Source organism: Poecilia mexicana, unplaced genomic scaffold (assembly GCF_051168715.1).
Source record: "Poecilia mexicana isolate PSO_F unplaced genomic scaffold, ASM5116871v1 scaffold_1, whole genome shotgun sequence".
Taxonomy (NCBI): Eukaryota; Metazoa; Chordata; class Actinopteri; order Cyprinodontiformes; family Poeciliidae; genus Poecilia; species Poecilia mexicana.
Window position 1 is genome coordinate 21,629,473 of NW_028263370.1, and position 13,457 is coordinate 21,642,929.

Genomic DNA, 13,457 nt, shown 5'->3' on the forward strand with positions numbered 1-13,457 from the left:
TTCTACCAAGAAGGAAAAAAATGTTCTTTTAATCTTTTAAAGTGCTCTTGATCAATAGTTCTCTTGTTCAATGTAGTCTTTGTACCTGACCATCACAGCATAAAGTGCAGCATGTACTTAAAAAAAAGTGGATAAATGGGGGATGAAAGAAGAGTTAGGCCTATAAAAAAGAGCTCAACCTGAAAGACTAGAAAGTCCAACAAAGACCTGGCATGGACCCTGAGGGATGCATCATCCTCCATTTGATCAACAGCTCTATGCAAAGTTTAAGGTTGTAACTCTAGGAATCATTTTGTTGAAGATAAAATATTTCCTTTGCCTGTCACATCGTGTTAACTTTAGGATATTTGTAGATTATCTGAAGAAATTGGAACAAATTGAGTATTTTTGACAACAAGCCTTCATATCCAAAGTATAGCTAACCTTCATAAGCTGGAAGAAATGTTGCTCAGACCAACTTATTGGCCAGGTATCTCAGACAAATTTCTCTTGATTGACCATAACAAGTTGAGCAATGGACCCACTTTTTTGTGCAAATGCACCTAAGAAATATGCTTGATTTTTTTTTTTTTTTTTGGTAAAACTCAAAGTTAAACACAGATGTTTTCATCTGTTTTAGGGGTTTCTGAAATATTACATCTAGCATGTTGCTGGGTATTTTTGTTTCAGTCATTCAGATGAAACCTTTAAATTTCAAATTTAAATTTTAAGCATCTCACTGATATTGAAAATAGCTCATTTTGAGACGTGAACTTCTACACTGAAGAGTGAACTTGACCGCTCTAATGTGTTTACGATCATCGTAAATCAAACTGCCACCAGATGATTTCAATTTGTAATTGTATTTTTGATCAGTTTCATATTATTACCTCCATCCTGTTGCACTATTTTTTTTCCTTGACGTTTGTTGCTTTAATTGTTAAATTAAACACAAGGTTGATGCTGATAAATTTGAAACTAGAACCAAAAACCATGTCAAAACCATGAGTAAGAATGAAGAACAAAGTTCTGGCTTCCTAAAAACAAAATGGAAAGAAATAAAGTTGAATCCAGATTTGCTCTCTCCTGTTTCGGTTACGACATTTAGTTTAACCACGTTTGCGTTGAATAAGCCACATTCAGTATAATTTCTCATGGAGTTCTTTCTCAATCATCTGCCAAATGCAGCATCACTCTGCTGCTTATCTACTGCTCTTTCAAATGAATAAACGCATCTGCCTTGTAGGGCTTGTCAGATTTGTTTGTTAAATTCATTCTTATGGAGATTACAGTGAAATGCGCCGGCTGTCATTACTCTTCCCGTCATGTTTTGACGACTGTGTGCAGTCAGAGTTCGCTGGGAAATTTCCATTCAGCTTGTGCGTTGTTGCACAGACGCAGCACATTTTGCTTTTGGAAAGTATTCAAGCATATATTTAGACAGAATATTTTAAATTTGTTTCATTCACATCAGTAAAGAACATGTTTTAAAACCTGTAATTAAAGTGTTGGAAAAACCTGTACTTCGTTGGCTATTGGTGATGCATGAGTCATGTCAAACCTTAGAAAAGGTTTTTCTTCATAATAAATCACTTTGCATCTTATGTTGCTTAATAGTTGCAAGTAAAGCTTTTAAAAGAAAATAACTGTTAAATGTAAGGCACTTCTCTGAAAGCTAATTATTTTTTAATTGTGCCAAATTCGTAGCAGACATTTTAAACACATTATTTTGTCACTCGAACAAAGCTGTCTGATTAACTGTTGTCATAAAAAGAGATCCCGCGCCAATTAGATTCAAGAGGAAGATGGACTTAGAGGGAGAGAACAATCTGCAGATTTGTCTCCATGCCAGCTCCGACAGATGGAAAGAGCAGCGGAAGGCTGGGAGGAGAGAACGGTCTTCGATTTTAACTAACGCTACCATCAGGGCCCTTTAAAGTTTCTTCTGAGGCAAAACTGTATTTAAATGGACGGGCCATTGCTGCAGAGCGCCCGTGTTTTCAGGATGTCTCTGTTCTGGTTTTTACCACAGTTTGTTTGGCAAACGTGCAGCATGGAGACTGAGCTAAATCAAACAAGCTCAGCCCATTTCAAGGTGTTCTTTATATCAGCAGAAATAATATTTACAGATTGTATTTGAGCAGGTGTTTAGTTTGTTTGTGCCTCTCAAAGGGAAGTTGGAAGTGAGCCATTTTGGACAGGGCATCAATCTACTCAAAATGTTTTTTTTTTGTTTAGTTTTTTTTTTTCAATTGATCAGTTAGTTTTAATGATTAATTGAAAAAGAAAAGCTATTGTATTGTAAACAATGAAAGTACTGGATGTATGTATAGAAGAGCACCTCCAACATGACAAAACATAAATACATTTAAAAAATGAAACCTGTATTCATTTATTTAGATAAAAAAAAGTCAGATTCATGATGCAAGATGAAGGAACTTAAAAGGGGAGTATTATGAAAAACTTACATTTTTTTTAGCTTTGTCTTGTTTTAATGTTTTTCCCTCATCCAAACTCTACCTGAAATGCTGCTTTGAATCTTTCATGCATGTTTGAGGAATCCTTGAATCTCCCTTGGCAGCCATTTGCCTGAAGCTCCGCCTATTTACCCAAAGCTCCACCTTCGAGCTGCTGCTGCTAGTCTGGAGGAGCTGAGAGGCAGAAGCTCGACTGTAGCAATTAGCAAACACCTGATGGAACTGCGCATCATACAAACTACTTTTCAGTCACAAGGGAGTGTCGGAAAGGGCAAGAACTTCTTAAAGAGACAGAGGGCAATTTTAAGGTGTCGGATAAGGATATGATGCAGAGTTATTTTGATATATATAGCATTTTCATAACAGTTGAAGGTAATGTAGATACTCTACTGTGCTTTAAAATGGCACTTTGTGCCTGGAAAATACATAAAACTCCCCCTTTAAACAGTTGCAAACACATTTTCTGTCATTATCTTTTCCCATTTGTAGTCTTTAACTAATTTCAGTAATAACAGAAATAATAGAAATGTCTCATATTTAATAACCTTTTTCATTATTTATTTAGTTTGCCTAAATAATGGTGCTTGGTTCATTTAAAATCAAATGCACAATGAAATGTGATTAAAATGGGACTGAAGTAAAATTGATTTGGCTGGCTGCTCAAAGTCTGCACATTAACAAACATCCACAGCAGTCAAATGTTTCCAACCAACCTTCTTCAAACAGATCAGCTGTAGATTTTAAGTGTTTTTTGTTCAGATGCTCATTAGCTAAGTTCATGCTAACAATAGCAATGCTTTCCAGCTATGACCAGTTTTCTCTTCATATGTCCCCATGATAAAATGTCAGATAATATTCATTCTTAAACTGTACAGTTTAATGCTATCATAGTGTTATTAGTGCCACTTATTATCCAAAGAAGCTTTTTAAAGTGACCTTAGTCTCTGGCATTAGTTGGTTTAATACCAATATAGAAAAGCATTGAGCTACAGTTCTCACAGTGCCCATGTTTTGTTAAAGGCAACATGGCTGACGAGAGCCTTCTTTCTTCTTCTTTCTTTCTGTCATTCCTGATTCCATGTCCATCTTGAAGACACGCCGCCTACGCAAAGTCAGGGCCATAAGACTGAAAATGAAGAAAACTATAAAATAAAAAAATGAAATTGAAAACTTAAATGTGAAACTGAGAAAAAATAAATATCAAAATATGGAAAGGTGAAGAACGAAAATTATTTCTTCAAAATCTTTTAAGAATGAACTCAATATTTTAGTTGAACTGGAAAAAAATGACAAACTTATTTTTAGTTTGAATACATGGTTGTGTTTTTCAAGTTTTAGACAAAAGCTTAAGTTTTCAATTTCATGTTTTAGTTTTTTTTTTTTGTCAATTACAATTTTGTTTTTCAAATTAACAAAACATTCGGCCCCAATTTTTAGCTCCAAACCCCAAACCTGGTTCATATGACGATGAATCAGACGCTTCGTCTGCCGTGTTTGTTTTGAAACTTTCAGTCAGATGAAGCAATGCATCAACCGTCAGTGACCATCACTGATGGCTCCAGTGACCGCACACACACACACACACACGCACACACACACACACACACACACACACACACACACACACACACACACACAGATAACTCCTGCAGACGAGGAGCTCTACTTACACAAAGCATTTGGGAGGAAAATAGCAGTAACGTTTGGTGACAACTTAAAGAAATCCAAAAATAAAATAAAATAAAATAAAAAATTAATTAATCTTGAATTCTTTGTGGCCAGTCTGAATGACGGATGGGGATTTCATTAGTGGATTGTGGCAGTGCAATCTGAAGAGTAGAGGACCACCATCAGCCCTCTGCTCTGCCTCTGGATGACTGTCGCTGAGTGCCATGCATGTTAATCTCCATTTCCTTGATTATGTGTGGGTACATACGATCAAAGTCAGGGTGACTTTCTCTCCTCGTCTTCGGCTTCATCGGAGTGAGGAAGGATGAGGAAACGAGGAGAGCAGCGCTGGAGTAAACACCTAGACAGGTGTCTGGCGAGGGACAAAGATTAGATTTAGAAAGCAGCCAATGTTATTTTCTCTGCTGTGAGACTGCTGTAAGACATTAAGCACTAACTGAAGCTCTCCGTGTCCCACTGCAGAGACGCTTTTTCCCTGCAGCTGCCTCCTCGGGCTCCCAGTCCTCCTCCTCCTCCGTTCGCTTCCTTCCCTCTCTCCTCTTTTCTTCTGTGTGTGTTTAAAAACTTCTTCCTTGTACCTCATCAAGATGGATTAGCTTTGAAAGGATCCCTTCTGTTTCCATCACCGTCCCTACGTTTTTTTCCTCCTCGGGCAGTCGTGTGTCATCCCTCCTACCTCCCCTCAGACCGCTGGCTGGCACACAGCAGCCAGCGTTTTCTCCAGCTGGAGTGGAACCGAGCACATTAAGGATGACTCTTTTAAAGTGATCAGACTTGCTGCCGTCATGTGGAGGGGCCATTTTTCTTCATTTTAAACCCTCTGTCTGCTTGCCAATACTATAGATTTTCTATCATCTCCTTAATCACAAGCTCTGCAATTGGAAAAGTGATTGTCCGTGCTGCTCTACAGTATCTGAAAAGGTCCAGTCATCTCTGTGGGCCACCATTTGAACAGTAAAGTAAGACGTTCTCTCCCTCGGCTCCCTGTAAACTTCTCGGCGTTTTTCAGTAAGCAGACTTATCTGCACAATCTGTCAGGTAAAGAAATCCCAGGGCAAAGCATCTGTGTTTGCTGCTGCATGTTAATTCAACAAGCTTCATAATTGTGAAACCTGTTCAAAGCTGAATGTAAGCCAGAATGTTTCTTCATCCACGTCTGATCATTGTGAAGCAGTCACAGATGGAAGATCTTTTTTATTCGAAGCTCAATGCTCGTGTTTTTTCAGGTCGTCGGGTGGTGTGTGCCCAGCAGGGACAGTGTTAGTGAGTCGACTGAAGATGGGGGAGATGGAGGAGGCCGACCACATCGCCACTGACTCGTCCTCACAGAAGGTACGGCACACTCTAAACGCAAGATGTGGACAAAACCTTAAAGGAATCACACTGAAAATCATGTTTTTAGTGCCCTGTTGAACAGAGAAAATGTTTTTTTACTACATCACCACAGCAGTATCCCAGTATTTACCACAACCTCCTCCCAGTAACTAAAATCCACCAATCCTTGAGACCACCTTCTAGAAATTCTTATAATTAATTTATTATAATAGTTTAAACACCAAATATATATTAATATGCACTAATGCACATGATGAAAACTATATTTGCATTACTGCAGAAGTTGGCATCTACAGTTATCCTTACAGCCAATCAGGGTGGAGTAAAATAAATGGCACTCTTGGACTAACTGCAGCCAACTGTGTGTCAAGATTTTCTTTCAAATTATTTTAGATGTGCTCTACAAAAAAAAAACTAACAAAAAAAACGTAAAACTTTCTGTGAATAACCTGCTCCACAAATCTGTGGAACAGGGATTGAAACCTGAATCTGTACGAAAATAAATGTAACCAGAACATTTAGTCTTCATTTCACTTTGTCCAGGTAACAGGCACGTTACTGTAATTAGTGATTATAGGTTCACTAATAATTAGTGATGGGCAACATGGACTTAGATTTATCATGACATTTTGTGGTACTGCAATGATAATAATAAAAATTAAGATAACTACTTTTTACTCAATTTTTAGGAAACTATAAGACTGTGACTGTGTGACACGTCTGTAGAATGTATATTACCACACTACACCCACTAACTGTATTTAATCATTTTTTCAAATTCATTGATATTTATTGATTCTAACAATCCCAACAATATCATTTTAGGGGATTTTAAACATCATTAATTGAAATTGATCATGACAACGATAAAATATAAATGACACGATTAAGCCCCACCCCCTTCATGGCTTTCTGTGTCATGGAGGTATAAATGTGGCAATGCAGAGGCCAGTTCCCCATGCAGACTTCAAAACGATCCAGCCATCGGACTGGAGCATGTGTGTGTTACTTTCTGGAAGTAAGAAAATGGGGGCAAGAAAATCACAACTCGCTTAAACTTGTCCATATTTGCAGTGAGAGCAATAAATAAAAAAGTTTTAAAAAACTGGAACAGTGACAAATAAGGCTGGATGAAAACCCAATTTTATCTCGCCACTTGCACAGTGAGGAGGATGGTAAGGGAGATTTAAAAAATAGCTCTCCAAATCTAATTGTCAGACGACTGCAGCACAGAGTGGCATTTTGAGGTTGCCAAGTCTCAATAACAACCATCAGACTCTAGATGCAAGAAAAAGACCTTTATCTTTATCTAACATGACAAATGTAAATGGAGACTGCGAAACTCCAGCGGGGATTTAACTGGAAATATTTGTTCTGGTTTGTTGAGACTAAGATTTAGATTTTTCAACAAACAGAATGAAAGGTGGAGGATCCATGATGCTGTTTCCCTTCCTAATGACGTGGAAACCTTGCTAAAGTAATTGGCATGAGGAAAAGTCAACACATTTTAAATAGAAATATGGTAAAAATATATCACTAAGTAATTGATCCAAATCAACACAGAAATTGTTCACCAAACAAAATCAATTGTCTTCCATGGTTATTTCAGCCTCCATTATTAAACCCCATAATTAGCATGTGAGTTGGGCTAAAGAGGACAGAGTAACATCACTTTCTCAAATAAAAGTTTAGATTATTAACCTTTATATTTTTGAGATTATGCTGCTACTGTAAAAGCTGAATGTATTTTCAGACTTTTTTACCCTACTTTATGAGAGAGCCATAAAATGTGAAGCATGTTATTTGGCAAAGCACGAGTGTCTGCATATCAGATCCCTTCTGCTTATCCTGGGATTAGACCAGCTCTGCTCATACTCTCCAGTGAGATTAAATACATTTAAGTGAACCCTAATGAGGATTTACCCGGCGTGCGGACGTTTTATCGTCGGCGTTAGCGTGTTCGTGCTGATGGAGAAACGATCTGAAATCTTTCCAACCACTTTTATTTTATCTGTGTTTCCACTTCTTTGTTTATTTGCCCATAAACATTTCCCGGATGGTAGTTTTGCTGCAGCCACCGCCCTCGTTATCCGGTCTAATCCTATTCGCTGCTCAGCTTTTAACTCAATCAGGGAGGAGAACTGGAAGAGCGAGCGTCCTCAAAGTTTGACTTTAAGTTCATGCAAATGGGATGCCATCAGAGCCGAAGTGAAGTGATATGTTCCCTCATTTCACTCAGTTTCATTCTTCACATTAATATCAAGCGCATGTGTGCTTTAGAGCCAACAGGCTTTAAATATTAGAGAAGCAGTTTTCATGATGTGTCTGATGTACTTTCATTACAATGTTGCAACATATAGACTTGTAGTTCATGCCTGCTGTCAGTGAGCTGTCTCACTTTGCGTGTGTGTGTGTGTGTGTGTGTGTGTGTGTGTGTGTGTGTGTGTGTGTGTGTGTGTGTGTGTGTGTGTGTGTGTGTGTGTGTGTCTGTGAATCACTCTCTTATATAATTGACCAAGGGCTTCTGCACGGTTGACTGGCTTTAGCTTTGCCCAGCCCTGTTGCTGGTGCAGGGAGGGTCCCTGCCAGGCTCTGGAGTGTCACCGGCAATCTGCCCATGTCTTCTTGATGAATGTGTTGGCATGTGTGAGAGTGTATGAGTGTGTGTTGTCAGAGCAGATTTCCGCCTGTGCATGCTGTTTCTGTTGGAGAGAATGTGCAGAGGAACAAGGGAAGGGAAATGACATCAGGAAGGTTTGCTTCAGATGGAGTTTCTGCACAAACTTTGTGCATTTTCTTGGGGGGGTGTTTGGGATTGGGAGCTCCGGTTTGATTTGTTCGAGTGGCTGCTGCTTCTCATGAATATCCCACTAACCCTGTGAAAACACTCACCCAAAACAAGAAAGAGAATTGAGTCACCTTTGATCTGATCTCCTCTCATATTTTAGCCATCAAAGAAGCGTCGACCTCACACTGACCGCTACCCACAATTATGATAAAACACCTTCGGCAGCTGCGCTCCTGGGCTTTTTGTTAATGCTTTTCTCTGTCTCTGGCCCTTCTCACTGGGATTTTCAAATGTCAAACGTCACCTCTGCTTGTTCTGATCAATGGGCCGGGTTTCATTTGGACCCTGTGTCTGTGTGCGTGTGAAAGCATAGGCGTTGATTGGTGTTGTCCTTGCTCTAGATCCCTTCCCTAACTAGAAGAGTTTGTTCCATGCAGCCATTAAAAGCTTTTTTCTGGGGACAGATTTGTCTGTCTTGCTGTGTGTAATGGTTCCTCAGACCAGGCAGAGCTGACATGCAACGAGCGAGAGCGATTGTTAGCTGTCAGCCCCGCTTTGATCAGGAAAACCCAGACTTAATGCTTCAAGGGGCGGACTAAAAGGCCCAGCAGAGGCATGAATTTAACATTTGTATTTGGAGATGCAGAGTGTGGCGTAAGAGGGAAGTTTTAGTGTTTTTTTGTATTTTTTTTTCTACATTTTTTTAAGCTGTGTTGAGCCTGAAGTTCTCAGTAGTTTTCCTCATTTTCATGATCAAGATGAAAAAATATGCTGAAAAGTTTGAAAGGAAAATGGGGAAAACAGGAAAATCAAAGAATGCAGCTGAGAGTTGCTGAAGGGCGATCACGTTGTTTTAAAATGAAAATTGTTGAACCAACAGATCAAAAGCAAAATCTCCATTTCCAGTTTGAATCACTACTTGTGACAAAGACTAACACATTTTGGCAGCATTTATATTAAATTTGAAGTTTCTGCTCCAATTCTGACCAGCATTATTATTCTGATGTCAGTCAGCCTTCATTTCTACAAGCTGCTGTAAAAACAAACTGCTTTCTTCTTCTGGAAGTGACACTTATGAGTTAGTGGAAGTTTATTTTAAGGACAATATCAGTCACACTTCTGAAACTCTGAGCCTATAACAAGTTAGCTGTTTTTAACACGTTTGTTTGGCCCCATAAACACACCTTTCATATTCATATTCCTATGGGAAACAAAATATAATCCTGTTTTTTTTTGTTTTTGTTTTTCACTGAAGATCCTGTCGGTGATCTTTGCAGAAAAATGGCTTCCAAAATCCTTGTTCTGTGTTGCCAGTATGTTGAGACAGATAAATTCAACATAGTCCCATAAAATTGTCTTTCTGTTTTGAAAAATAAATGGAAAAGCTGATCAGGATTTATGTTTCCTAACTTCAAATATTTTATCCCAAACACTTTGACTTTTCATGACTACAAACACAAGACCCTAAAGTGCAAAATATGTGTTACTACTTTATCTGTCCAGTGTGTGAAGAACAATAGTAGTTAGTTTGAGGTCACAGAGCTATGTGATTAACACTAATTAGTCCCAGGAGGTGGATGTGAAAACTGTTTGGATTGGTTCTAATTATTTCTGTGTCCACCTTGACTCTGATGGAGACTCTGAGAAGTTAATCAGTTCATTTGTTTAATGAAAGCTGTTAATTAATCAGTGAGCTTTTGAATGGAGTTCTGACCACAGATAGATGGACGGACAAAAACTGGCACCAAGACGTTTCTTGGACAAAGATCAAAATGACATTGTGCTAATGAACGAAATACACAAAAGACTCTAGAGTGAAAAAAAATCTTAGTTTATAACTGATCACTAAATCAAATAACAGCTAAATTAGATCTTAGAGCTTCCAGCATTGGCACTGTTCAGTATCCTTTAAGAAAATCAATTCATGTCAATGATCTAAATATTTGCAAAAGGTCAATAAAGTCTGTTTTCATGTGCATTGCTGTGCCAAAAACAGAGTGAGGAGTGTTTTTAATGCCAGACTGCTGAGTCATGTTTAATCCAGTCTTTGCTCCACAACAACAGCCGTCGACAGAAGGAAACTCCTCTCTCCCTTCGCGGCCTCGCCAAGTTAACATTTCTAACTTGGCATCAGTTTGTAAAACCAGCGGCGACTGGCTTTGCTCAGTAACCATGCGGGTTCCCTGCTTCATCTCTGCGGTGAGCTGGCTCCTCCGGCTCACCACATGTTGATTGGGGGTCCTGAGAATAAAGAACAGAGCTATCCTCTTCTTGGCTAGCAGGACACAAAGGTTTACCCCGATGGGCTGCATCCAGAAGGAGCGCTCTGATCTGGGCTCCTACTGGATCAACACGACCGGGAAGGCATAAAAAACTAAAATAACCCTGGCTCTGGCCGCCATAAGCCATGATTCACACAGGCACTATTAGCTGATGATGAGGAATGAAGTGACAGTTTAAATAGACCAGAAGGCGAATCAACTGAATGAAAATGAAAGTTCAGGTTCCTCTTTACTCTGTTGTTCAACAGCAACACAAACAGCAGAACATGGCTGTGGTGTTTCTTCTTCTCTCAGAAAACCGCTGGATTTATCTGGAAAGAGCTGCGAACAAGACATGTTCTCCCAAACCCAAAGATTGAAAGAACAAGTTGTCTGTAAGGCAAAATTTGGCTAAAGATGTGAAGTGAAACTGAATCGATATGTTCTTCAAGCATTATTTAGTGGTTTACATCCAGTTTATTGAAGTCATTTTATATTTTTCCTCTTATAGATTGATTTGTTTTATATATTAAATGTTACATTAAAAGTGGGAAAAGTTTGCAAAGTATTTATTTTAACTTATCCAACTTTTTATTTGACACAAACCTGGCATTGAGCAGGCGGTGGACGTTTGAGTGTCACTTCATTTAATGTTTCCCGGTTCTAAATCAGCACCTGAAACGTGAGCAGGAGCTGTTACAATGATATTAGCTTTTCTCTACTTTCAGACTTAATTTAAATAGTTTTCAGTTCGAGTCTTACTGGATTCACCGAGAACAAAAACAACTCACAAGTTTCACAAAGAGTGAAAAGAGAGGCATCTGCAAATTCATCAGCATTCATGAATCATAAGGGTTAGAAATTCAAAGCAATACATGGGAGGTTTTTATTAAATACTTTCAGAAATGTAGAAGTTCTTTTTCTGGCAGCTTCATTGAAACACTGAACATAATGAGTTTGTTGCTTAGTAACACTATTAATGATGATTTAAAACTGAAGTTGAACATTTTTGTTTGGTGTGATTGGAGTTAGTATTTCTATGCTGCAGGTTGTGTGCAAATTGACATACAGAAGATAGAATATTTGTAATAATTTAATATTTGCTCCTAGAGAGGGAAATATTCATTTGGAAGATCAATAACAACTCATTTAGGATTGAAGGGGGGCAGATTTCAGATCTGCTCCCATTTCAAAGAAGTCAGAGTCAATGTTTCCCTCCAGACTTTTCCTTTTATGAGCTTAATAACTGCAGTATAGGTGCAACATCATTTGTTGAGTGTCGGTACATCAGCAGCTGTTTACCGTGTCGTATTTTATGATGTGTGTCTATAAATGCTAATGTCTGCTTTTTCCCTGATTTGTGTTTGTTTTAGTGAAATTCGATTTAAGTTGATTAAATTGCACCTAAGCAAACACTACAAAACACAACAGGAAGAATCAAATCAGATTCATGTGTTAGAATGGCCTAGTCAAAGTCCAAATTTAAAACCAGCTCAGGATGTTCAGTCTGACTAAGCTTGAGGTGCTTTGCAAAGAAGAATGGACAGAAGTTTGATCCTCTAGATGTGGAGGCTGGTAGAGGAACAGTCAGAAAGGTTTGAGTTTCAGAGAACACGGATTCCAAAATATATCAAAATAAATTAATTCAGGGGGTTAAAGAGAAATGCCCACCACACTTCTCAATGTTTTCTTTTGTAAAAGTATTATCAATGCCATGTGTCTGTTTCCGTCCACTTCATAATCATGTACAGACGCTTAAGGGTATGAATACTTTTCATACTTGGTCATATTTCTCTTGACTTATTGCTTAAATTCCTAGTAACTGTGAGGTTAAGTGTTCCCGTCATGGTAATAATCAAAACCTGCCTGTGTTTATAAGACGAAGAAACACTTTGATGTATATTTGTGTTTCTTTCATCCTCAGTGTCCGTTGGTGTGTGAGCCTGCGGACCAGCCCTGCATCGACAGAGAAGATTACGCTCTAACTGGGCCAGGTACGTTTTCCTACCATCATCACCTGTAACCCAACTATTCCTTTCTGTTTTACAGGGATATAATGTCTTTTTTCCTCCTACTTCCATAAAATTTCACAAAGTCTTCTCCGTAATTATGGATCTCAACTCAAAGCCGTTTAATCTTACCTGGAAGAAAAGGTTAAACTGCTGTAATTTGTCTCTACTTTATTCTGATCTATTTAATCTTTACAGTAGTTAAAATCCCAAAACATCTTTGGTAAAATTCCCTTGATGTTCTCCATCTAATAACCACAAAATTGATCCTTTGAACAAACTTTGAATGAAGACGATTTGAAGCGTCTTCAGTTTGAACAGAAACTTTAGATTTCCCTGTTTTGATCTAATAAGTCTTGGCTCCTGCATGCAGTCAGCAAATGAACCCCTCGGCTCCCCCTGAACGATGAAACGACAGGAATCCAGCTGCATGAGAATAATTCTCCAGCTGCACAGAAAGTTGGATCCGATTCTGATGAAAACAAGAAGGGTGGAGAGAAAATTAAAGACAATGTCGCGAGAAAAGGAGAGAACCTGAAAAGGTTACAGATCCTGCTGTGCTAAAACGTCACAGTTGTTGTTTAAAGAAGACTTCACGGAAAATATTTTCCTTCCAGCACCCATTCTCTCTCTTTTATGCAGATTCGTATCACTTCTCTGTGCTCCCCAGCAGCCCGGCTCCTGTTGTAATGGTGTCGTTGTCACTTATATTTTCTGCTGTGAATAACTAGTGAATGGCAGCAATTTTTGCAGGTGCACATCTGCAGCCTGTCAGAAACAATGCCTTCCCTGCAGATGCCACCAGACTGCGTAATGCAATTTTCTCCTCCACTTTTATTAGCTTTTGAAATGAGCATGCAGAGAGCAGTGCGGAAACAGGCCTCTGTGCGGCGCAGCGCAGGGACTCATTTTCTTAAGA

General features: G+C 38.7%; 1 protein-coding gene across 4 annotated transcripts in view; it reads left to right on the forward strand.

Annotated features, from left to right (window-relative positions):
• inpp4b (inositol polyphosphate-4-phosphatase type II B) overlaps window positions 1–13,457 on the forward strand; it is a 188,130-nt gene that overhangs the window by 96,268 nt on the left and 78,405 nt on the right. For all 4 annotated transcript variants that reach the window (XM_088006342.1, XM_088006333.1, XM_088006335.1 and 1 more), the window contains 2 exons: window positions 5,372–5,477; window positions 12,454–12,523. In XM_088006342.1, the coding sequence (XP_087862468.1) occupies window positions 5,372–5,477; window positions 12,454–12,523 (176 nt within the window). The remainder of the gene's footprint in view (window positions 1–5,371; window positions 5,478–12,453; window positions 12,524–13,457) is intronic.